The 26506-nt window shown below is 42.2% G+C and overlaps 1 protein-coding gene across 1 annotated transcript in view; it reads left to right on the forward strand.

Moving 5' to 3' along the window:
• MAP3K15 (mitogen-activated protein kinase kinase kinase 15) overlaps nt 1-26506 on the forward strand; it is a 287980-nt gene that overhangs the window by 169725 nt on the left and 91749 nt on the right. The window contains exons 10-14 of the mRNA XM_077480742.1: nt 2161-2311; nt 5918-6025; nt 8613-8662; nt 16997-17092; nt 23886-23973. Of these exons, the coding sequence (XP_077336868.1) occupies nt 2161-2311; nt 5918-6025; nt 8613-8662; nt 16997-17092; nt 23886-23973 (493 nt within the window). The remainder of the gene's footprint in view (nt 1-2160; nt 2312-5917; nt 6026-8612; nt 8663-16996; nt 17093-23885; nt 23974-26506) is intronic.

Genomic DNA, 26506 nt, shown 5'->3' on the forward strand with positions numbered 1-26506 from the left:
AGATGCAAGGGTCTGTCAGGAATCCAGAAACTCATTGACCTTTTATACACACACACACACACTAATTACAAGCAAACATACCACAGGTGAGGATGGTTACCTTTAATAGCCATTCAAACCCCTTTGTGTCAACTTGTGTGCATGTTATCAGGCCAAAATCACCAGATTATGTTAACTTTTGATCAGTATCAGTTTCTGTTGCCATTATGATTTAAAAAGAGTAAACACAGTTGATTGATAATAAATGGCTTCAGCCAAAGACTAAACATGAGTGAAAGAAAAGTTTTTGTGTTATCATTCATAATCTCTGAAAAATGGCCAAGAAATCATAAATTCTGTCAGGGTATGTAACCTTTTGACCACAGCTGTATATGCATCCTTAGATACCTACATTTTTGCATTTCATTTTAAACCTTTGTGAGAAAATTCTAAAACTGGCCACAGGTGAATTTGGCTAGTCTCTGTTTCAGCAGAGACTGGCCACATTTTTACGGCCCTTCCTGCTCAAGAGCAATTGATCCAACCATCGTTGAACGGGAGTATTCAAAAATGTTTCTTGATCAGCGGGCTGCAGTTTATCGGCTGCAACACTGATCCATATATTCTGACAGTATATGACAATAATGTCAGAATTCGATAGCCTTAGTGCACATAAGTTAACTCATCCAAATGTTGCTGCAGCCTCAGTTAGCTTCAAGAGCCATTTATCATCCTTAAAGTGGGGTACCCCCTAAAAAAAAAAAAATTAAAAGTCAGCAGCTACAAATATTGCAGCTGCTGGCTTTTAATAATCGGACACTTACCTGCCCCAGGGTCCAGCGATGCGGGGGAACGAAGCCCCCCCCTCGCTCCCCGCTCCGCTCGCGGCGCCGTCATGCATACTGTGGGCACCCACTGCGCATGCGCGAGTGGCGCAGGGCGCCGTGATACGCCGTACAGTCACCTGGGACACATGACAGGTCCCAGGTGAATGTGCGACGCGAGGGGAAGTGATGTTACCAGCCCGGGCAATGAAGAAGGCAGATTACGAGGGACCCCCTAGCAACCGGTATTTAGAGGTGAGTTAAAAAAAAAAAATTTTGCCAATTATTTTTTTTTTTTTTTTTTTTTACGAATTTTAAGTAGTTTTAATTTTTTGGTGGCAACACAACTTTAAGGCTGGTAGGAGCTGCTGTACTCTGGTGTGTACAGGACTTTAGGCTGCTCATAGATAGATCATTTTCTTTCGATCAGTGTTTTTTTTTTTTTTCAAACTCCTCAGCTGTTGAACCAAACTATTTAGAGCTGTAGCCAATTACCTGCAGCCCCTGATCGAATTCAAATTTTACAACATTGATACATTTTTGCAGAAAGTTACTCCAAATGAGACTGCAGCAACATCTGGATAACAAAAAAAAACTATGTGCATTAAGGCTGGCCATAGATAGATTGAAAAAATCAAGCGGGGTGGATGGAGGAATCCTCCTTGCTGTATTATTGTATTCCGACAGTGGGGACTCCTCTGCTGTCAAAACACACTGATCAGCATTGCAGTCTTTCGGGTGCAACCCTCTGATCTAGAAAAATGTTCCAATTTTTCTGTTAGATCTACTTCTGTCAAGCAGGAATGGCCATAGATGGATCAAAATTCAGCCAGTCCCTCCTGCATACGTAACTGCTCTGTACAATGTTTGTGCACAGAGCAACTCCGATCCTCCTCTTCTGGGGTCCCCCACTGGTGGCTGTCCACTACTCCTTTTCTCTGTCCATCCCATGGCAAATTGCTTGCTATGGGGGCAGACATGCAGGCTTGATCCTGAGCCGGGCTGTGTGGGTCTGTAGATGCACATAGTGCGACTCGACCCTGCCCCTACTCTCTGCTCACAGGTTTTGACAGCAGCAGGAGTGAGAGGGGAGAAGAGCTGCTGCAGACGGGTACAGAGGTAGATCGAGATCAGGCTCAGGTACATATTTGGGGAGGGGGAGGGGGGGCTGGGGAAACCAACAATTGAAAGGTATTTTATCTTCATGCAGAGAATGCATAAAAGGTAAAAAAATTAAATACATTTTTTGCATTTATAACCACTGTAAAGAAGGCATTTTTTTTTATCTATTTTGTTAACATAGAAGTTCTACATAAAGCATTAGTCTTAAATGGACAATGTTTACTCTACCTGCCAGGTATTTAAGATCCGTGGTCCAAAATCTGCTTCTGATACAGCGATTCAAGAAGCTCAATACGGAACATTCCCCGCGGCAAGACAGGCTGAATTTCTGGATGGACATAATTGTGGAGGCAACAAAAGAATCTACAAATGGACTGAGATTTCCGGTAAAGAAATATTGATTGTTCTGTGATGCTAAAATTAAAAAATAAATTGCAATTTTGTAACACTGAAGTAGAACTAGTTGCTCTCTGGAACTGAGCCGATGAAGCGGCGGCATATATTATATGATCTTAGGGTCTCTGTAAGCTTTAAGCTACTATAAGAATTTTGCATAAATGGGTGGCTAGAATGGTCTCTGCTTGCATGTTTGGTTCATTTAAAATGGTATTAACCCCCCTAGCGGTAATCCTGAGTCTGGCTCGGGTTGGGATTTTAATTACAGGAGCGGTAACCCCGAGCCAGACTCGGGATCGCATCGCTCGATGCAGGGGAGGACACAGGGAGAGTTACTTACCTTGTCCCCTGGATCCAGCGATGTCCGCCGCGCTGTGTGATTGAGCCATCCTCCGCTCGATTCACAGTGCCGAATGCCGCTGAGCTCCGTTCCCTGCGACGTTACGGCGCACGGGAGCAGAGAACGGCGGCAAATTCAAAAAAGTAAAAGTACACAAAACACACACAGCACTGTAATCTTACAGATTACAGTGCTGTATTACAAAATACACACCCCCTTTGTCCCTAGTGGTCTGTGCAATGCCCTGCATGCACTTTTATATTATAAATACTGTTTTTTCTGCCTGGAATTTGGAGATTGTCCATAGCAACCAAAAAGTGTCCCTTTTTCAGTGTTTTAGGATTTGATTACATTATTGAATATTTTTTATTATTCTTTATTATATTATAAACTTTATCATACCCGGGATGTCTGCTAGACTCTGGTTTGAACAGATTTAAGAGCGTTATTCCTAAGAATTACAGGACTACAAAATAAAACGCAAGATTTCCATGCAAAATAATTGTACCGCTTTCAGCACCTTATTCCAGACTGAATCATACCGCCAGGGAGGTTAAACCCAAAAGCAAAACATTTTTTTTTAATTGCAGCTTACCAGTTCTTAGATGTGATGGCTGCATTGTTTTTCTTTTTTAGGCTTTCTTTTCCTGTGCACCAGATCACATATATGTATATATATATATATATATATATATATGTGTGTGTGTGTGATCCTGGCACTTCTGCCTGCTGGGGGCATGCATACACTGCCGCCAGCCCAATTCTGCTGTGATTATTTACAGCAGAAGCCGATCTGTGCGTGCTGGTCACTCAATGTCTGTAGAGACTCAGAACGGAGCTCTGCCTATATACACAAAGCAGAGTTCTCTTCTGACAGGGGGGAAGGGATGAATTTTTGTGTTCCTCCAAAGCATGGACTCAAATCCATCTCTTCCCCTAGTAAAAGCAGCACACATAGTAAACACAAACACTGGCAAGGCACACAGTTAAAGCGGGATTCCACCCTAAAGTGGAACCTCCGCTGATCGGATCCCTCCCCCCCTCCGGTGTCACAATTGACACCTTTCAGGGGGGAGGGGGGTGGAGATACCTGTCAAAGACAGGTATTTACACCCACTTCCGGGCATAGACTCCCGTGGGAGTCTACGCCATTTCCTGCCCTGCCGCGCTGTCTGCTGGGACACACACGGGTCCCAGTGACAGCGCGGAGATTTCCTATTGCGCTGCACGACTCGCGCATGCGCAGTAGGGAACCGGGAAGTGAAGCCGATTCGCTTCACTTCCTGATTCCCTCACCTACAATAGTGGCGGCAACATCCGAGAGCCGAGCGATCGATCGGCCTCGGCTGCCGGCATTGCTGGAACCCGGGACAGGTGAGTGTCCATTTATTAAAAGTCAGCAGCTGTAGTATTTATAGCTGCTGGCTTTTAATATATTTTTTTTTGGTGGAATCCCTCTTTAACCCTTTGATTGCCATAGATGTTTAAACCTTTCCCAGCCAGTGCCATTAGTACAATGGCAGTGCATATTTTTAGCACTGATCACTGTATTAATGTCACTGGTTCCCGCAAAGTGTCATAAGTGTCAGTAAGTGTCCGATTGTTTGCAGTAATATTGCAATCCCACTATAAAAGTTGCCGATGGCCGCCATTACTAGTATATAAAAAAAATTCCAGTATATGTCCCATAGTTTGTAGACATTATAAAGTTTGTGCAAAATCAATATATGCCTATTGGGATTTTTTGTACCAAAAATATGTAGCAGAATACATATTGGCCTAAATTTATGAAGAAATTTGATGTTTTTTATTTTATCGGATACGTTTTATAGCAGAAAGTAAAAAAATATATAGTTTTTTAATTTCAAAATGATAAGTGCTTTTTTGTTTATAGTGCAAAATATTAAAAACGCAGTGGTGATCAAATACCACCAAAAGAAAGCTCTATTTGTGGGAACAAAAATTACATTTTTATTTGGGTACAGCGTTTGGTTAAATCTGGTAGTACATCTAACACCCATAATAACAATGCTGCTGTCTAAAGATGCTCTGTGCTCCTTCAGAGTGGGAACACTCTAGTACTGGAGGTGTGCTACTGGCTAGATCACCATGTGAAAACTAGAGGAAAAAAGCCTAAGGCTCAGTTCACACTGGAACCAGCTGCGAATCACACAGGAGTGTTGTGCATCCCTGTTCCCCAAGGACGAATCAGGGCCAAATCTATGCCTGAATTCAGCCCTAAACAGAGCCAAAGACATACAGCGTTTCTGTGCAGTGCGCACAGCAGCCACATCGGAGATATGTGAACCAGCTCCATAGGGAGCCAGTTTCTCCTGCTATGCAAATTGGATGTGGAGAAACTGCATCTAATTCACATAGATGTGAACCCGGCCTAAAGAAATAAAACAAATGCAGCCACCATATCTAAGGATTGGTAAGGGGCAATATATTACATTTTTGATTCTGCGTTTAATACCGTTTTAGGCTTTATCTACGCAGTGGTGGGGTGAATGTTTTGATGTAGGTTCACTATAAAGTGGACCTTTCTTTAACATTCACACGAATCAGTAAGACAAATCACATTATTAATATAAGTGAAAAGTACCTTTTGCTTGCAGAAATAAAAAAGTGTCCCAAACTTTCAGCCTAGGTCTAGTTTACATTTACAAATTGAAGAATGTGCTGTTATCAACCAGATCAGACCCTGTCTTATGATAATATTGTATGGAGACTTTTAAAAGCTCTTCTAGTTTTACACACCTGTTCCATCATTATGAGGGGGTCCAGTTTTGTCTTATATTTTATGGAGAATGCAACAGGATGAATAGAAATACTGCTAAGTTAGGACATAGAAGGTTAGTGGAACAAATATAGGAGCTGCTCCAGGAGATATAACAAACAATTGAGTAGCGAGACATGATTTATAACTGAGATATTATTTTTAGGCCTCTTTCACATGGCTGCGCTTCTGAAGAATGATCAGTTGTGGAACACTTTTCAGAGGGAGTTTGCAAGTCTTCAATTCTGCTGCCCCCTGATTGCCTATTTTTTTATTTTACCTGTTTCCTGTTTTTTTTTCAAGTGAAGGTGGATTTTGCATTTTAATATCAAATTATGTTTATTTGGAGGTGGATGGTAAGGGGCAGTAAAAGCCCATGTGAAATGGGTCTTAAGATGAACTGACCCATTAAGAATTTGAATTATTGAAAGCCTGACATTTGTGTGACAAACAACTGACCTTTCATTATACCTCTAGGTTCTTGTCTTGGAGCCCACAAAGGTTTATCAGCCCTCATATGTATCTATAAACAAGGAGGCTGATGAGAGAACAGTTTCATTATGGCATGTGTCCCCCGTGGAAATGGTAAGAGACAGATTTGTTTCTTGATATTAGTTACATTTTTTCCAATTACTATCTAGTGGCCAGGTCTTTCCAAATCTGACCATAGACAGTTTTTTTTTTTTTATTTAGCCTGCTAAATTTCTTCATCTACAGAAACTAGATGGATTCAGGGCCCACTTCTCCAGGGAGCCACAGGAGATTTAACTTAGCAAACAGATCCCCTGCTGCTGCTTCAGCTCCCCGCCTTACTGGGCATTCCATCGCCAATTCCTGGCATCCCCTCTCATGCAGCAATGTCCCTCCTCTCCTTCCTGCCGACTACAGCTACTGCAGGGGAGCCTTGGGGGATCAATCTGTGAAAATAGTTTCTCCCTTCCCATGATCCCTGTCCTGTACTGCACACCCCCTCCCCCCCACTGCAGCACTGATCCTCCACACCCCCTCCTGCAGGGCTGCTGGTTGGTGTCCCCTTCTCCCCCTCCTGCGGGCTCCAGCTACTGCAGGGGACAGAGAGGTGGCGGGGAGGAGGGGCTGGTAAACATCATTGGTCCCTGTGTTCATTCATCACTGAAGCATAGTAAACATTGTGAATGAATAGGCGCCTCTATACAGAGACTTCTACTCATTTACTACAGTGCAGCTAAGACAGGGAATGGGGATTCTATGTCCTCAGTCCCTTTCTCTGTCACAAAAAAAGACATCAGGAGTCTGTTTAGATGTCCCTGAACTTGTGCTGCCTGCGTTTGGGCTGTGCACCCGCACCCCCACACGGATATAAGTTTGGGAGCAACAATTGCATCCCTGCAACTGCTGTGTCTCAGTTGACATGAATAGGGCTGCCTTTACAGGAACACCCGTGAATCCCTATGCATGTAAATACAGCCCTCACTTTAGTTCACCACATGTGAACAAGGCCTTATGCTGCATACACACAACCGTTTTTTCCGGCTGAATAAACTCTGATGGTTCCGACGGAGTTCCACTGAAACAGACTTGCCTACACACGATCACACCAAAGTCCAATCATTTAGAACATGGTGACGTACAACACGTACGACGGGGCTAGAAAAAGGAAGTTCAATAGCCAGTAGCCAATAGCTGCCCTTGCGTAATTTTTGGTCCGTTGGAACAGCATACAAACGAACTGTTTTCCCGATAGGAATTGATTCTGTAGGAAAGAAGTCCGCTGAAGCCCACACACAATCGGAATATCCGATCAAATGATTCTGTCTGACTTTTTCTGCCGCAAAGTTAGTTAGCATTATTAGACATTTAACAGGAATTTTGTACCAATATTGATTTTTAGTGTATATTTAGTGAAAATAGTGATTTGATAAACATTTGTGCAACCATTGTAGGCATAGAAAAGGTATTGGACTGGGTGTCAGTCTGTGCCTCGGTACAATCCCCCTAGCTACGTCTGACTGACTTGGGGGGATTGTACTTGGGGACAGACTCATCCAAGGGGAAAGGATTATGCTGGAGGACAGACTGACCGGGGGGGGGGATTATACTGGGTTAAAGACTCACCTGGAGGGGAGGGTAATTATATTGGGGGGCAGACTGACCTTGGGAGATTTATACTGGGGACAGATGGAGCTGGCGGGGATTATATTGGGGACAGATTGACCTAGGTAGGAAGAATTATACTTGGGGATAGACTAACCTGGGGAGGGTTATTATACTGGGGGAAGGATTATATTGGTGCAGAATGACCTGGGGGAATTATACTGGGGGGCAGATTGACCTGGAGGAAGGTAGGGATTATATTGGGAAACAGACTGACCTAGGTAGGAAGGACTATATTGGGGTATAGACTAACCTGGGGAGAGGGGGAAGGTTATAATACTGGGGGGCAGATTGACCTGGGGAAAGGATTATATGGGGGGGCAGACAGACCCGGAAGAAGGGAAGAATTATACTGGGGGGGGGCAGACATACTGGGGGGAGTTATTTTATTTAACCATGCCTCTTAAGCCCCTTCCACCATTGACACAATTTGGCCAAACCCACTGTTCACCACAGCTCATTACATATGCTGCATTGCGCTTCTAATTGGTGTGTCCCAGATTTTCCTAATAACAGCCCTGGCACAATGAAAACCATGCCCACTCTTCACGAGGCATACAACATATGATGTTGCATGCAGGCCCATTGGTTTCATAAAACACCCCTGAATTTTCTTCAGTACAAGTGAGGAGCCTCTATAACTGTGCAAGACTGAAAATAAAGTAGGAGTTCTGCTTTAATATAAGGACAGGGCAGCACTGGATCACAGTGAATGGCACCCAGCCTGGCACAGCACTATACTACAGGAAATCTACTTTATTGTGTTATTGCTCATGTGGAGCACAAATAGAAACTCCTACTCTATTGCCACTTTGTAAAAAGCAAGACTCATGGGTGTGTGTGCTGGCTTATTTGAAATCTATTATTGTTTATCACTGAAGCCTTCTAGGAAAGGTTCTAGTGAATGGTCATATTGACGTCAAAGTGATACCATTGTTTCTCGATACACTTTAGTTTGCTGAATAGGTAGGGGTTACATGACAGGATTTCACAAGCAGAAAATATGACTACGTCTTACAAATCCGGTTTCTTCTTTCAGAAAGGAATTCATGAGTGGAATTTTACTGCTTCTTCTATAAGGGGTATCAGGTAGGGAAACTGATACAATTATTTCACATGATTGTTTTCTCTGCAGTTTGGACAAAACATATTTATTGTTTATGTTATATTAAAGTCTTGTTTTTATTTAAAAATAACGAACATGTTATACTTACCTGCTCTGTGCTGTGGTTTTGCACAGAGCAGCCCAGATCCTCCTCCTCTCGGTTCCCTCCCCGAAACACCTGGCCCCTCCCTCCTGCTGAGTGCTCCCACAGTGAGCAGCTTGCTATGGGGGCCCCCGAGCTGAGCCGCTGCCCTGTGCATCCATTCAGATGCGGATCCGCAGCTTGGCCCCTCTCCTCTTTGGCTCATTGACTTTGATTGTCAAAAGCGGGAGCCAATTGTACCCACTGCTGTGTCTCAGCCAATTTGGAGGGAGAGTATCGAACAGCCAAGGCTGGATTGTGATGGGGCTCAGGTAGGTATTAGGGGGGGCTGAGGGGGGCTGCTGCACACTGAAGGTATTTTATCTTAATGCATAGAATGCATTAAGAAAAAAAACCTTCTGCCTTTAGATCAACGTTTTTTTAATTTAATTTTATTGCTTATACAACTTCCGCTTCTGCAATAACTCTGCACTGTTAACATTAGTCCATGCCCATGTATCGGCCTAAAGACTAAGTTCACCTTTACATAAAAACATAAAATACACATCTTTTTGTAGGTAAAAGAATGGGCGTTTATTATTATTATTTTTTAAATAGGAGCCTGAAAAGCATTGCACCTGCAGTCAGCAGATCGCAGGTGCAATAGCAGGCTCTTGCACACACTGCCTACAGCTCTGTTACCCATACCTGTGCAGGCAATCATTGCAGAGCTGTGCGCACCCACAGTTCATTCAAACTACAAGTTTGTTTGCAGTGGTGGTTTACGGTACTTGTAGTATATTTATTCATGGAAAACAGTGTATGAAAAAGACGGGCGGGGGGAGGAACCCCTGCTTTCTGTCACGGGGGAAGGAGAGTATTAGGGGAGAATGAGCAAGAGCTGGAACATGTTACATGTTCCACACTAAATACAGTGAACTTATCAAGTAAGTTGTCCAAATGTTTTTTTATTAGGGGAACAAACCTATGTAAGCAGATCATGCAGACTGCAAACATGTAGAGCCCTTCTGGGAGCTGGACTTAAAAGCTAAACTGCTACACCGTTAACCACCTAAACATTGTGCTTCCCTTTTAGTGTACATCTTTATGTATTCAATACAAATGGGGATTGCCAAACAAAGACAGGAAATGTTATAAGTAATAGAAAGTCTGTTATACTCAAACAATTCCTGGAAGAGTCCTTTGTAAAAAAATGACACTTTTATGTACCTGACAGTCCCCTGCCTCGCTGTGTTTACTTGTGGAATTACTCATAATGTGATGTGTTTTATATTATACTTATGCCACACATTTCTGACTCTATCAGCTTTAAAGGTTTTAGGATTTGGACCAATATGTATCAGTAATAGGTTATCAGAATGGTATTTTTAGTGCAGACATAGGGTCCTTTTACATGGGGACCGCTTGCTCAGCAGGGAATCTCACCTCTATGAGCGGCTGGATGTAAATGGACCGTCTGTCTGTTTACACCCAACTGCCATCTGATCCGATCCGCTAGGGGGATCCCTATCCATCTGTTTTTAGTGAATATGATTGGATTGGATGTAGGCGAGTGTAAATGGACACCTGTCTGTTTACACCTGCCGCTCCATAGAGGAGAGTTGTATTTAAAGATATTAGGGTTGATTTATTAAATGCAAATGGGCAATTTACATTGCAAGGGAGGTTGCACTTTGAAAGGAAAGTTGCCCCATAGCTTATTGAATATGGTGAAGTTTCACTTTGTTGTCACTTTTGTGTGCACATTGACGATGATGAAAGTCAGCAGTTTCTTGTAATTTACTAAGCTCTGAGACAATTTCTCTTGTAAAGTGCAACTTCCCTTGCAAAGTGAACAGCCTATTTGCCTTTAGTAAATTAACCCCACAGGCCCTGGGACTGATCCTTAGAGACATGGTGTGTCACTGGCATGTAACAAGCACAATTGTATTAGGTATTCTGACATTTCAGTGGCAGAAAGCACATTCCAAGTCAGTAACTCATACAATAGTGAAGATGAGGATGAGGGTGACAGTCCCAGAGCTTTCACATTCAGCAATGACAACTCTCCTATTTATATATTGGCAGCTCCCCTTAAATCTTTCCATACACATCTTAAAATGTATTGAGATCCAGACTTAATTGATTGCTTCTTTGCCATGTTAGATTATGTCACCTTTCCAGTTGCTGCTAGAAGATATAAAGTTTAGGTTTTAAGCATGATTTTAACAAACTCCTTACATCTTTTAGGACTCAAAGATACAGAATTGTTTTTGGAAGTGCTGACTGTCATCTCTGGCTGTACAGCAGTTATGTGCTTTTTTAGGTTCTAGCACTAGTTTATATCATTGTCTGTGGGGAACGATTGTTTTCTGTAAAACAATGAAGTTAAAAGGTGGAGGATTATTGGAAGCCATTGAGGGCCACATAGATCCTTTATGATCTGTGGGCACACATCTGTAAAAACACACATTATTCTCTTTTGACTTTGTCATCCTAAGATTATCTTGAAGGCCCTTTTCACACTGGGGTGGTGCGGGCGCTGGCTGTAAAACTGCGCTATTTTTAGAGCTGCTTTACCGTCGTTTTAGCGGCGGTATTCAGCCGCTAGCGGGGCGGTTTTACCCCTCTGCTAGCAGCCGAGAAAGGGTTAAAACCACCGCAAAGTGCTGCTGCAGTGGCGCTTTGCTGGCGGTATAGCCGCGCTGCCACATTAATTTCAATTGACAGGAGCTCCTTCACTGCTCCAAAGATGCTGCTAGCAGGACCTTTTTTACCGTCCTGGCAGTGCACCGTTCCAGTGTGAAAGCCCAAGGGCGAGGAGGGGCTCTTTCAGCCAAAGCACCCCAGTGCGAAAGGGGTCGAATAGGAATCTGTACCATACTTAAGCTGACCATACACTAGTAAAATGTTGTTCTGAATTTTTAATTTTAAGAATATTCATAAATATTAAGAGAATAGAATCTCAGTTTAGAGATTTTATATGGAGAAAGGGGCCACCTAGGATTATCTTACGGATGCTGCAGCTGCCGCTGGAGGAAGGGGGGATGGCGGTTCCACATCTCAGACTTTACTATTTGGCAGGACAGCTGCAGCACCTAGCAGGAGCAGGAACACCAAACGAGGGTATGCCTCGTCACAGCTTGATGATGTTAGGATGCCCACATAATACACTTATTGAGGCCCTCGAGGCAAACTCGTTCGATATACGCTGTCCAACGATCAATCAGATTGTTAAACTCTGGAAAACAGCCAAGGTTTTACTAGGATACCAGGGGGTATCTGTACTGGCCCCTCTATGGAACAATAGAAACTTGGTCGAGCTAGCTAAAGTTGAAAGATGCAGAGAATGGACGAACCAAGGGATAAACCAACTAATTAAAATATTTCAGGGTCCAGATATCAAATCATTTACCAATTTAAAGTTGGAGTTCTCGCCGTCGAACCGTTCGTTTTACAAATATCTTCAGGTCAGACATGCAGTCCAGTCACAATTTGGACCTCAAAAGGTACAGTGGATTCAGATTCCTGTGCTATCACACATTATGTCCCAGGACACGCTTAAGGGACTGATTTCTTATCTGTACGCCAGATTAGGGGATAAAATGCTAGATCGTGAAGGCCTGCTCAAAAATAGGAAAAGATGGGAGAGTGACGTAGGTCCACTGTCCAACCCCGACTGGGATCGGATAATTGAACAGGGAACTAGTGTTTCAATTTCCCCTTCCCAGAAAGCTTCCCACCTTCTCTTTTTCTACCGGGTATACTATACCCCCAAGAAAATGTTTAAATTAGGCTGGAGAAACAACGACCAGTGTCCTAGATGCATCTCAGCCGGTGACTTTATCCACATGTTTTTGAGGTGTCCGAAATTATTTAGGTATTGGACGCAGGTGATAGATCAGATTAACAGAATCTTTAATTTAACACTAAAAGCAACGGTCAGGACCTGTCTTCTGGCTATACCTGAGGGACTCACAATTCCCAATGACGCTAATATACCAGTTATTAGATGTCTCTTCCAAGCAAGGAAGCTAATTGCTCAAAAATGGCACTCACACTCGGGCCCGCCAGTTGAAACTTGGCTGGCAACCATAAAAACGACAATTGGCAATGAGAGGGTCTTTTTTATTAAACAGGGTAATAACAAGAAGTTCACAAGCTTATGGGGGTCTTGCTTGCGGAAGTTGGGGATCCCACCATAACTAGATGGGCTGCAATAGCTTCCGCCACAAAAAACAGACTCTCCTTATGAGTGTCTGGTGCTTTCCTCCCTTTTCCTTTGTTTCCTTTATTCTTTTTTTCTCTCTACTATTGCTTTCCTTTCTTGTGCTGGGTTGGCTCTTCCCCTTCTATGGCTTTCCTGTTGGCCTCTTCACGACTCTTTTTGCTAACCAGTGAATGAGATTGCCATGGAACTGGGGAGAGGGGAGAGGAAAGCTATATTTAAATTAGGTATATGATGTGATCCTATGGGGATGTTGGGGGGGTGGAGGGGGGGATTGGGTGGGGAGCAGGGGGAGGAAATTTGAATATAGGTATAAGACGTCAGGGTACTAGGTATAGTCACTGTGTCTATTCCGAGAACACCAAGGGTGTGGAGGTTTTTGCCTATCTTATTCTTTTTTTTCTAAATGTTATGAATTTTTTTATGTGATCACAAGAAATCTTTGGAAAAGAAAAAAGAAAAAAACTATGAAATTAAATACGCCATGATGATGTGGAACCGTGAACGAGACACAAATGAGCTGTAAGCTGAATTAAGTCTCCTGCATAAGATCACTGATGTGGCAGAAAAAAAAAAAGAAAAAAAAAGAATATTCATTCATATTTCTAATTGTTAGTGTGGTCAAATCGAAATTTGTTTTCAACCGCAGTGAAAACGCGCAAAAATTTGAAGGGACAGGATGGAAAATATCTCTTGGATGAACACATTTCTAGAAGTAAATGTGGTTTTTGTTCCGGAAAGTCCATTCATTCCAAAATTGAATGTTAAAAGCAAACTACATTTTGAAGTACTATCAAATGACAGTTGTCAAGTCATCGAACGTCCAGAGAATTTTCCTATAAATGTTTGTACAGATGTTCAATTGAAAATCTACTGGTGTATGGCCAGCTATAGTGTCCAGCTATCTAACACGATTTTCATAAAGACATTTTTCACCTTTGAAAGTTTATTAATTGTGTTGAATAGGTATCAGTTTAGTTAAATTCCCTGTATTATTTGTTTGCCTTGCCTTGCAATGATGGCCACACATGTTATAGCTGCAGTTTGTAGTGTCTTGGCTGATTGATTTACCTATGTCCATGTATCCCTTCAGCTGGCCTGTCCCTTTTCACTAAAGGGACGGGTAACTTCTTTTTCTGGGTCACAGTTCACGCTCAACATTTCCTCTGTTTTGCATCACAAATATAGGAGTGCTAATGTGATGAAAGACTACATGGATCTCTCAGTTAATTGCTCCGCCTGATTTGTTATTTTTCAGATCTCATTACTAGTTAGCTTTCACCTTAGGAGGACTAGACTAAAGCAGTATATACACACACAGTTTTTTTCTTTTGTTGTTCAACCAGTGAGTTAAATTAAAAACATGGACAAATCCTCACATCCACATAAGCGATGTGGATTCAGGGATCTCCCCCGCCATACCTTTGTATTCTGACAGTGGGGGCTCTCCCCCATCATAATGCACAGATTGGGGCATAAAATACCGTAAACAGCTGTGATCTGTCTGCTGTGCTGTCTGTGAGTGTCCTTACAGCGCGAGAAACAGATAAAAGCTGTTTTGAGTGTTTTATGCACCAACCCAAAGAAGTGGAGAGCCACGAAACGCTTTGTACAGTGTTTTATAGTATTCTGTGAGCAATAAAAGTCAAATCAATGAAGAATCCATTCCTCAGCTTCTCCTTCACATTTTGGCTTCTCTGCTGACATCGTTTTCTTATCTTTTGGGACTCTTAAACCTCTTACTGTGAACACACCAGAACCTGAGACCGCAGAGAGTACGTACATCCAAATCACCCCACCGAGCATCGAGAGCGACCTTACTCTGCGCAGGGACAGGCATATTCCCTGCAGGCTTCCACACCAGGTTGTCTGATATCCCATTAGGGAGCTCAGCAACCTCCCAGATGTGAGTATACCATTGCAATTTACAGTATCTCACAAACGTGAGTGCACCCCTCACATTTTTGTAAATATTTTATTGTATCTTTTCATGTGACAACACTGAAAAAATTACACTTTGCTACAATGTAAAGTAGTGAGTGTACAGCTTGTATAACAGTGTAAATGTGCTGTCCCCTCAAAATATATCCAACACACAGCCATTAATGTCTAAACCGCTGGCAACAAAAGTGAGTACACCCCTAAGTGAAAATGCCCAATTAGCCATTTTCCCTCCCCGGTGTCATGTTACAAGGTCTCAAGTGTGTTAAATTTGGTGTTATCACTCTCAGTCTCTCATACTGATCACTGGAAGTTCAGCATGGCACCTCATGGCAAAGAACTCTCTGAGGATCTGAAAATAAGAATTGTTGCTCTACGTAAAGATGGCCTAAGCTATAAGAAGATTGCCAAACTGAGCTGTAGCATGGTGTCCTAGACCATACAGCGGTTTAACAGGACAGGATCCACTCAGAACAGGCCTTGCCATGGTGGACCAAAGAAGCTGAGTGCACATGCTCAGCGTCTTATCCAGAGGTTGTCTTTAGGAAATAGACGTATGAGTGCTGCCAGCATTGCTGGAGAGGTTAAAGGGGTGGGGGGGTCAGCCTGTCAGTGCTCAGACCATACACCACATGCTGCATCAAATTGGTCTACATGGTTGTCATGCCAGAAGGAAGCCTCTTCTAAAGATGATGCATAAGAAAGCCCATAAACTGTTTGTTGAAGACATGAACTTATTTGGTTCAGATGGTGTCAAGCGTGTATGGCGGCAACCAGGTGAGGAGTGCAATGGACAAGTGTGTCTGCCTACAGACAAGCATGGTGGTGGGAGTGTCATGGTCTGGGGCTGCATGAGTGCTGCCAACACTGGGGAGCTACAGTTCATTGAGGGAACCATGAATGCCAACATTTACTGTGACATACAGAAGCAGAGCATGATCCTCTCCCTTCATAGACTGGGCCACAGGGCAGTATTCCAAAATAATAACGACCCCAAACACACTTTAAAGACAACCACTGCCTTGCTAAAGAAGCTGAGGGAAAAGGTGATGGACTGGCCAAGCATATCTCCAGATCTAAACCCTATTGAGCATCTGTGGGGCATCCTCAAATGGAAGGTGGAGGAGGTCTTCCAGCTCATCATCATGGAAGTGTGGAAGAGGACTCCAGTGGCAATCTGTGAAGCTCTGGTAAACTCCATGCCCAAGAGGGTTAAGGCAGTGCTGGAAAATAATGGTGGACACACACAATATTGACATTTTGGGCCCAACTTGGACATTTTCACTTAGGTATGTACTCACTTTTGTTGCCAGCGGTTTAGACATTAATGGCTGTGTGTTGAGTTATTTTGAGGGAACAGCAAATTTACCCTGTTATACAAGCTGTACACTTAATAATTTACATTGTAGCAAAGTGTCATTTCTTCAGTGCTGTCACATGAAAAGATATAATAAAATATTTACAAAAATATGAGGGGTGTACGCTCTTTTGTGAGATACTGTACCTTTTCATCATATATTTCATCCAATCATCTGTCAAAACTACTGCACCAAAAGGAACTCAGCCATGGCCTCTGTCTCTTTTTATGTTTTTTTGTCCTTACCTTTGGAGGTACCACAGTTATGTAGAATGCACAGATCACCGCTGCAGCCATTGGCTGCAAGCACTGATCGAATGCTGGTTTTCCACCATGACTGACAGTAGCTGGTCGTAAGTTCATGCTGATCTGTACAGAATATGTCGTTTATTCACAGGAAGTGTCAGATCTTATACTACAGACAGAGATCATGCAATAACCTGTACAGTGTTGTGCGGCATGCCTCATGTTTGAACACAAACTGAAACTTCTGACACTCAAACGTGAAGATTTTCTCTACTTTATGCTCAGTGCACATCTTATGCAGGTGAAAAAACACAAAGTGCAGGTAGGAAGGTTTATAATGCCTTTAAATCATTGGTAGGCTCTCAGATCTTGAGCTGTTTTTGATATTGGTTGTATTGTGGCAATAATTATTTTTTCTTGTTTCTAATTGAGTGGAAATCTGATTACTTGTCTATATTTTACAGCATATCAAAGTTTGATGAACGTTGTTGCTTTCTTTATGTACATGATAATTCAGACGATTTTCAGATATACTTTTCAACTGAGGATCAGTGTAATAGGTGAGTGTACAGTAAGTTGGTTTTAAAAAAATCTGGGGGCTACATTGCATTTTAACCTTGGTTTATATAATGAAGGCTAGACTACAGACAACTAAATATATCTTTGAATCACAAACGGACAACTAAATAAATACAGTTTATTGCATTAGAGTATGTAAATTGACTGTGAAGCATGTGATGACAGAAAAAGACCAAGTGGTCGATTGAGTCTGCCCATGTTTTTATTTTTTTATTTATCTATGTTTGAAGCCACTTACTGTTGATTAACCGCTTCAGCCCCGGAAGATTTTACCCCCTTCCTGACCAGAGCACTTTTTGCGATTCGGCACTGCGTCGCTTTAACTGATAATTTTGCAGTTGTGTGACATTGCACCCAAACAAAATTGCACCTAAACAAAAGTCCTTTTTTTCCCACAAATTTTATTTACAAGATTTATTTTGGTGGTATTTGATAACCTCTGCGATTTTTATTTTTTGCACTATAAACAAAAAAAGAGCGACAATTTTGAAAAAAAGCAATATTTTTTACTTTTTGCTATAATAAATATCCCTCAAAAATATACAAAAAAAACTATTTTTTTCCTCAGTTTAGGCCGATATGTATTCTTCTACATATTTTTGGTAAAAAAAATTGCAATAAGCGTATATTGATTGGTTTATGCAAAAATTATAGTGTCTACAAAATAGGGGATAGTTTTATATTCATTTTTTTATTAGTAATGGTGGCGATCTGCGATTTTTATCAGGACTGCAACATTGCGGCGGACACATCGGACACTTTTGACACTATTTTGGGACCATTGTAAATGACACAGGCAGGGAAGGGGTTAAACACTAGGGGCGATGAAGTGGTTAAGTGTGTCTTAGGGAGTGATTCTAACTGTGGGGGGGGGGGTTGGAGTGAGCTTCCACTCACATAACAGCGATCACTGCTCCCGATGACAGGGAGCAGTGATCTCTTTCATGTCACAAGGCAGACGGGGAAATGCCTTGTTTACATATGCACCTCGCCATTCTGTGACTCTGTGACACGATCGCCGGGACATTAAGTCCGCGCACCCGCTAACCCTGGCAATTAAAGGGGGCGTACAGGTACGCACATTTGCCCACCGCTGCCATTGTGCCGATGTATATCGGTGTGCAGCAGTCGGCAAGTCGTTAACTCATTACCTCTGCTGGAAGTTTATTCCAAGCATCAACGATCCCTTCAGTAAAATAATGCATTCTAATATTAGGTTTCAACTTTCCTCCTGTTAGTTTGAGGTCATGTCCCCGTGTTCTTGATCTTGGTTTCATATTGAAAATACTACCCTCTTGAACCTTATTCTTATTATTGAGTCCTTTAATTTAATTACAGACTTACTGACCAATAAGGAGGCTTGGGAGATGGGAGGAGGTAGGGCCATGTTGAGTTTTAAGCATCTTGTACACAGGCATAATAATTGACTGATGTTTATATGCAGGATCTTGCTGTCAGAGACTGGAGGAAATATCTTGAGTATAAAATGCAAGTTATGATCTGTAAAGACCTTGCGTATAAACTTGCACGGGCACATAAAGGTGTATGTGTATGCATGCAGTCTTGTTCATTCTTTTTTAACTGCCAGTGTTTTAGTTTACACATATGTACTTTCGTATACAATCATATGAGCATAAATTAGGCTACGTGCACATGAGTACATTTGCCCACGCAGTATAAAGACACTGCATATCTCTGGTGTCCTGGATATTCATACAGCAGCTCATAGACAAGAGATGGTAAAGGCTGCTGTACACAACTATGCGCCACAATTTGTGTAATGTAATGCACAGATATAATACACTGGATGAACCTTAGATGCCTTTGGTGTATTATGTCTGCGAGTGTTTGCTACTTTACTTTAGCGGCATACAGCCGCCTTCACCTATTAAAGTCCATGGACAGCTACCGTATATACTCGAGTATAGGTCGACTCGAATATAAGCTGAGGCCCCTAATTTACCACAAAAAACTGGGAAAACTTATTGACTCGTGTATAAGCCGAGGGTGAGACATGCAGCAGCTACTGTTACAGCTTAAAAGAGTGGAAAAGAGGGTCAACAATGCCCATCTGCAGCTGCATACCTCCCTGTGTCCATCCCTGTGTCCATTGCAGCCTACCTGTGTTCTGTGCATGCCTCCGTGTGCCAATCTGCAGCCTCTTTGTCCTTCTGCAGCCTCTGTGTCCTTTTGCAGCCTCTGTGTGCCATTGTGTGCCATTTTGCACCGATCTGCATGTATAAAAAACATACGGCGGCCATGCCAGGTTTCAAAAGCCGCACCTCTCCTCCTCGTCTGTGACAGACGGCGGCCATTCCACTGTTCAAAAGCCGCGCCTCCCTGTCTGTGATAGGCGGAACACTCAATTTCCCAGCAGTCAGTGTTCCACCTATCACGGACATCCTCTCATCCTCGTCCGTAGTATGAGGATGAGCGGAACACTGACTGCTGGGAAATTGAGTGTTCCGCCTATCACAGACAGGGAGGCGCGGCTTTTGAATAGTGGAATGGCCGCCGTCTGTCTGCACGACGCGCAGATCAGGTAGGCAGACGGCGGTGACTCGAGTATAAGCCGAGGGGGGCACTTTCAGCCTAAAAAAAGGGGCTGAAAATCTCGGCTTATACTCGAGTATATACGGTATATGCAGCTCTAGGACACCTGGGATACCAGAAATACGCAGTGTCTTTACACTGCACTGACAAATTTGCCCGTGTGCATATGGCCTTAGGCTGGCCATACATTACACTATTTTCTGTACAATTTTCTTTAGATTTACCTTCAACTACGTAGTTTAAGAGCCTGCCTAATTGGATACAATTGGAAGTGTTGTTTAGTTTTGACCTTGTATTATATGGCATAGGAAAATTGTACAAGAGGTTTGAACATGTATGGCCAGCCTTACTGCACTCATAGATGAAATTTCCATTATGCGTTATGGATCTTTAGACCTAGGTGTGCTCATTGTTTCACTACAAGCCATCTATGTTCAGATCCCTAAAAAAAACCTACACAGCTATAAGCACTGCATTTTTTCCGCCTGTTTGAAAGAGGTCTTACAGGGAAACTGCATAGCACTCTGGGCCACAAAGGGAAATAAATTGGAGTTGCAGCTGCTGTTGTGTTCTTATTGTTTCGCAAAGGTTTTTTTTAATTCATGTTAGAGCACCGGAACTCGACATATGGCAGTACCTCCCTCCTGCTCTCTGCTTCTCTTTCCTCTCCATTGAGATAAGCTGAGGCTATGACCTGCCTGTATGAGGTTTCACCTGGAACATCTCCGTACCTACTGCTTATAGAGTTAATGAAACCGACTAAACAGTGATCCATGTGCACATGATTGTATGGGGCTTATTAATGAAAGACAAATCCACTTTGCACTACAAGTGCAAACTACAAGTGCAAAGTGCACTTGAAATTGCACTGAAAGTGCACTTGGAAATGCAGCTACTGTAGATCTGAAATGAGTGGAAGCTCTGCTGATTTTATTATCCAATCATGTGCAAGCTAAAATGCTGTTTTTTATTTTCCTTACATATCCCCCTCAGATCTACAGCGACTTCACTTCCAAGGAGCACTTCAGTGCAATTTCAAGTGCACTTTGTACTTGTAGTGCAAAGTGGATTTGCCTTTAGTAAAAAAAAACCTTTGTCTGCTGTTGAGATCCTTAGCACTACACTTGGCATTAAAGTGACTCGGTAATCCCGAGTCTGGCTCGGGTTGGGAGTTTACTAGCAGGAGCGGTAACCCCGAGCCAGACTCGGGATCGCATCGCTGGATTCAGGGGAGGACACAGTGAGACTTACTTACCTTGTCCCCTGGATCCAGCGATGTCCCCCACGCTGTGTGAGCGAGTTGTCCTTGAGCTCCGTTCCCTGTGACGTTACGGCGCACGGGAGCGGAGAACGGCGGCAAATTCAAAAAAGTAAAAACACACAAAACACACACAGCACTGTAATCTTACAGATTACAGTGCTGTATTAAAAAATACACACCCCCTTTGTCCCTAGTGGTCTGTGCAGTGCCCTGCATGCACTTTTATATTATAAATACTGTTTTTTCTGCCTGAAATTTGGAGATTGTCCATAGCAACCAAAAAGTGTCCCTTTTTCAGTGTTTTAGGATTTGATTACATTATTGAATAATTTTTATTATTCTTTATTATATTATAAACTTTATCATACCCGGGATGTCTGCTAGACTCTGGTTTGAAGAGATTTAAGAGCATTATTCCTAAGAATTACAGGACTACAAAATAAAACGCCAGATTTCCATGCAAAATAATTGTACCGCTTTCAGCACCTAAAACCAGACTGAATCATACCGCCAGGGAGGTTAAAGGCAAATTCACTTTGCACTACAAGTGCACTGCAAGTGCACATGAAAGTGCATTTGGAAGTGCAATCACTGTAGATTTGAGGGGAAATTGTGAAATGAGGGGAAGCTCTGCTGATTTTATCATCCAATCATGTGCAAGCTAAAATGCTGTTTTTTATTTTCCTTGTATATCCCCCTCAGATCTACAGCGACTTCACTTCCAAGTGCTCTTTCAGTGCAATTTCAAGTGCACTTTGTACGTGTAGTTTGAACTTGTAGTGCAAAGTGGATTTTTCTTTAGTAAATAACCCCCAGTGTTTTAAATGTGGGACTTACTAGGACTGTTATGTTGATCCTTGCTTCATACCTGGTGAGTCATTGAGCTAAAACAAACATGTAGAATAGGAATTTAGTGTTTTAATTGATGACATTGTTGTTTCAGGCCAGTTACATAGTAAGTCTGGTTGAAAAAAGACTCAAGTCTCTCTACTTTAACCACCTGATCGTGACTCAGTAGGTAATAGAGGCAGCAACTGGATGATGGCCCTGGAGGTTGCAACTTTAAAAAAACAGCTCCCATGTTTCTGTAAACTCGTGTTCACTATGTACACTCATGTACACAACTGTACACACTGAGCGAAAGTTCGGCGGCTCCTGCTGAACTGGCCGATTTATGGCCAGTACGTACTCAGCTGAAGCCCCTGACCTTCCTTGGTTTCTTAAAGTGGCACTGTAGTCAGAAAATTACATCTGGCTAGAACTCTTCAGGCTGGCATTTAAAAAATGCTGCAAGTGCCTATACTGTTTAAAAAAATCCAATAACACACTGGGGTTGATTTATTAAAGGCAAATCTACTTTGTGTTAAAAGTGGACTGAAAGTGCACTTGGAAGTGCAGTTGCTGTAGATCTAAGGGGAAGATCTGAAATGAGGGGAAGCTCTGCTGATTTTATCATCCAATCATGTGCAAGCAAAAATGCTGTGTTTTATATTCCTTGCATGTTCCCCTCAGATCTACAGTGACTGCACTTCCAAGTGCACTTGTAGTGCAAAGTGGATTTGCCTTTAGTAAATAAACCCCACTGTCTTACCCTGCTCAGCACATGCTCAGTTGTTCTACATTTTTAGCACTGCATCAAAAATCAGAGGCACTAGAGGCTGATCTGCTGACAGCCTAAAGATTTACAGGTGCTCATGGGCTCTGGGTTTCAGCAAAATGTCAGCCTCTGGCAAGAAGAAACAGGAGCAATGCTGGAGGCAATTTACAGCACACACTAATTTTGGTAGCAGAATTATTAATGTGGAATGTATGTTCCTTGCTGATTGATTTTTTTTTTATCAAGTTGTTATGGGTAAAGTTCAACTTTAAGGCCAGTAGCACTTATCCTTCTGCTACTCCTAAGGCCCATACACACTTACACACATACACAAAGCCTTGCAGCTTTGCCAACTGCCTGTCATTATACCCCTGACCCACTAAACAAGCTGGAGGGTCCCTCTTCTCTTCAGTCCCAAGGACACGGCACCCATAGTTGCCAAAAAGAATGTCCAATTTTGATTCATCTGACCACAGAACAATTTTCCACTTTGCAACAGACCATTTTAAATTAGCTTTAGCCCAGAGAAGATGGTGCCATTTCTGGATCGTGTTCAGGTATGGCTTCTTCTTTACACGATAGAGCTTTAATTTGCATTTTTGCATGGTACAGTGATTTTTGTTCACAGACAGTGATCTGTGGAAGTATTACTGAGCCCATGCAGTGATGTCCTTCAAGCCTTGTCCAGTGATGTCCATCATGCCATCATGCCTGGTTTTAATGCAGTGCCGTCTAAAGCCCCATACACACTATCAGATTTTCTGCTGATTTTTTCCTTCAGATTTACCAAAACCATATAATATGAGGTCAAACCTTAGGAGTTTCAATGTGTATGCAATCAGGCAGGCCCTTGTACTACATGGTTTTGGTAAATCTGAAGACAAAAATCAGCAGAAAATCTGACAGTGTGTATGGGGCATAAGAATAACCAACAACTAAGAAAATTCACGTTACCAAACCTTATTTAGTATGCAGTCTGCTTTACAGTGTCTTTGCTGGCTATGATTGGTCCCAACTTGCCTCCGCAAGGCTGAGACTGAAAGTTATTTAACATGGATTGCATCTTCCCTATCTTTACATACTGAACATTTTCCTACTGTTTGTTATGTATTTCCTGTAGGTATGGTGCAGTTTTTATATCTTTAATTAGCATTTAAGCATTTTACTCAAATACTTCAGATTGGTTCATTAATAAACTGCAGAACTCACCGGTTTCTCCTAACAAAATGTTTTTAAGAGCTAAATGCAGCATCTCTTATATCTTTAAAGTATGTTAGCTAATGTTAATTGACCTTTAGCTGTATACATTATTGATATTCCATTTTAAGAAGCAGTGCTAATGGATATCTTCTGTCACTAACAGGTTTTGTAGTCTTGTTAAAGAGATCATCACGGATGTTGTAGGCAGCACTGTAGAGCTGGAGGGTGAGGCAGATGGAGATACATTAGAGGTAAGTGCAGCTTTATATAGAGGTAGTTTATGTACATTACTTAGTAACCCCTTTTTACGTACATTTCAATATGCATACTTTATGTATTTTGTCAACGTGATTAAGTATTTTTATAACAATAGGTTTTATATTCTCTACCAGTGTTTCTCAACTCCAGTCCTCAAGGCGCCCCAACAGGTCATGTTTTCAGGCTTTCCATTACTTTGCACAGGTGATTTGATCAGTTTCGCCGCCTTAGTAATTACCATGGGCCTTTCATCTGAGGGAAATCCTGAAAACATGACCTGTTGGGGCGCTTTGAGGACTGGAGTTGAGAAACACTGTTCTATACACTTTATAACTGAAGTGTATTAGAATATTCCTTCTTGCCACCATATTGTTCCTTTCAAACTGCACCTGTCACATACATACATGTCAGCTAGTCACCAAAATGAGATTAACCTCCCTAGCAGTGATCCCGAGTCTGGCTAGGGCTGGGATTTCAGTACCACGAGTGGTAACCCCGAGCCAGACTCGGGATCGCACAGCTGGATACAGGGAGGATACAGGGAGAGGTTACTTAACTTGTCCCCTGGATCCAGCGATGTCCTCCACGCTGTGTAAGCGAGCTGTCCTCCGCTCGATTCACACAGTGCCCGAGTGCCGCCGAGCTCCGTTCCCTGCGACGTTACAACGCGCAGGAGTGGAGATCAGCACCAAATTCAAAAAACTAAAAACACACAATACACATATAGAACTGTAATCTTACAGATTACAGTACTGTATAAAAAAATACACACCCCCTTTGTCCCTAGTGGTCTGTCCAGTGCCCTGCATGCACTTTTATATTATAAATACTGTTTTTTTCTGCCTGGAATTTGGAGATTGTCCATAGCAACCAAAAACTGTCCCTTTTTTTGTCAAAAGGGATTTTAGACCAACTAGAAAACAGTGATAATAAATTAGAATCGCTTGCAGAATTGAGCGATAGCGATTTGTGGGGAAATTCGTCATCAAACACTAAATCTAATGACAGCGACAATTCTGCAAACGAGCAAATTCCAGTGTTTTTGGATTTGATTACATTATTGAATAATTTTTTTTATTATTTATTATCATTATTTATTGTATTATAAATGTTATCATACCCGGGATGTCTGCTAGACTCTGGTTTGAACAGATTTAAGAGAGTTATTCCTAAGAATTGCAGGCCTACAATATAAAACGCCAAACTTCCATGCAAAATAATGGTACCGCTTTCAGCACCTAAAATCAGAACTAATCATACCGCCAGGGAGGTTAACTAGTTCCCAAGTGTCCTTTCACACAGGTGTCATCAGTTCAGTCATGTCTTTTGAAAATAAAAAAAAATCAACACTAGTTACATAAGTTTATATTGGTTTGCACATCCATCTTCACTTCACTTCAGTTTATTTAACTTCAGTTTACATCAGTTTTTCCAGCAGTTTACATCAGTTTTTTTTTAGTTGTTGAAGAAACTGAATGGACATTTTAGACATCCTGTGAATCTGTTCCTGCAGCTGCAGTATTAACTTCTGTTTTTAGAGTCCCAATCAGAAATAATTCCATAACAGACACAACAATTTCAACAAAAAAGTATGTTTCTTATATGTAAGGGATGTAAATGGATGACTTCCATTTACGTCCACGAAAAAAAAAAAATATGTAGACCTTTTAAAAAACAGACGCAGATGTAAATGGTTGAAAATGGGTATGTGTCTGTTTACATATGCCTACCCATAGACATACATTGAGGTTAAGTCCTGACCCATCTGAAAAACAGACAGGCGGAATGTCCATGTGAAAGGGCCCTATGGCTTGAAGTTTTATCATACGTAGTAGTGCTAGTTGCAGCATTTTACTACAACTGCCACCTCTGCTCATTGCTAGTGCTATAGCTGGCATGCTGATCTTGCTGGAGGAGTTAGATATTGTTTTAGTTCACAAATGGGCTTGAAGAGAATAAATCACTGTTGGCTTTTGCAACAAACTAAATATCGTCCTCAAAATTATTGAAATGGTACAGACCTAAGAAAGTTTTACTTGGTCTATTTGAGTCAGACAATGCATCTTGAATGTCAGAGATCAGATGGTACTTAACCACTTCTCGCCCGGCCTATAGCAGAATGACGGCTGGGCGGTGGTTCAGTTATCCTGACTGGGCGTCATATGAACGATGTAAACAAGAAGAGCCGTTTATCGGTTTTTCCTCACTTGCATCTGACAGATGCGATTAGAGGAGAGCCGATCGGTGGCTCTCCTGACAGGGCAATCAATAAACAATCAGCGCAGCCCTCCCGTGGATGCCCACACTGGACCACCAGGGACACCACCAGGACCAACAGGGATGCCCACAACAGATGGATGACCAGGGATGCCACCCTAGACCATCAGGGATGCCAGCAAGTTCCAAAATAATGCCAATTAGTGCCCACACATCTTGCCAGTCAGTGCCTGCCTGATGTCTCTTCATCGGTGATGCCCAGAAGTGCCATCTATCAATATCCATCAGTGCCACCCATCAGTGTCCATC

Source organism: Lithobates pipiens, unplaced genomic scaffold (assembly GCF_037356315.1).
Source record: "Lithobates pipiens isolate NorthernLeopardFrog02 unplaced genomic scaffold, aLitPip1_a1.2 Scaffold_16, whole genome shotgun sequence".
In the NCBI taxonomy this organism is placed as follows: domain Eukaryota; kingdom Metazoa; phylum Chordata; class Amphibia; order Anura; family Ranidae; genus Lithobates; species Lithobates pipiens.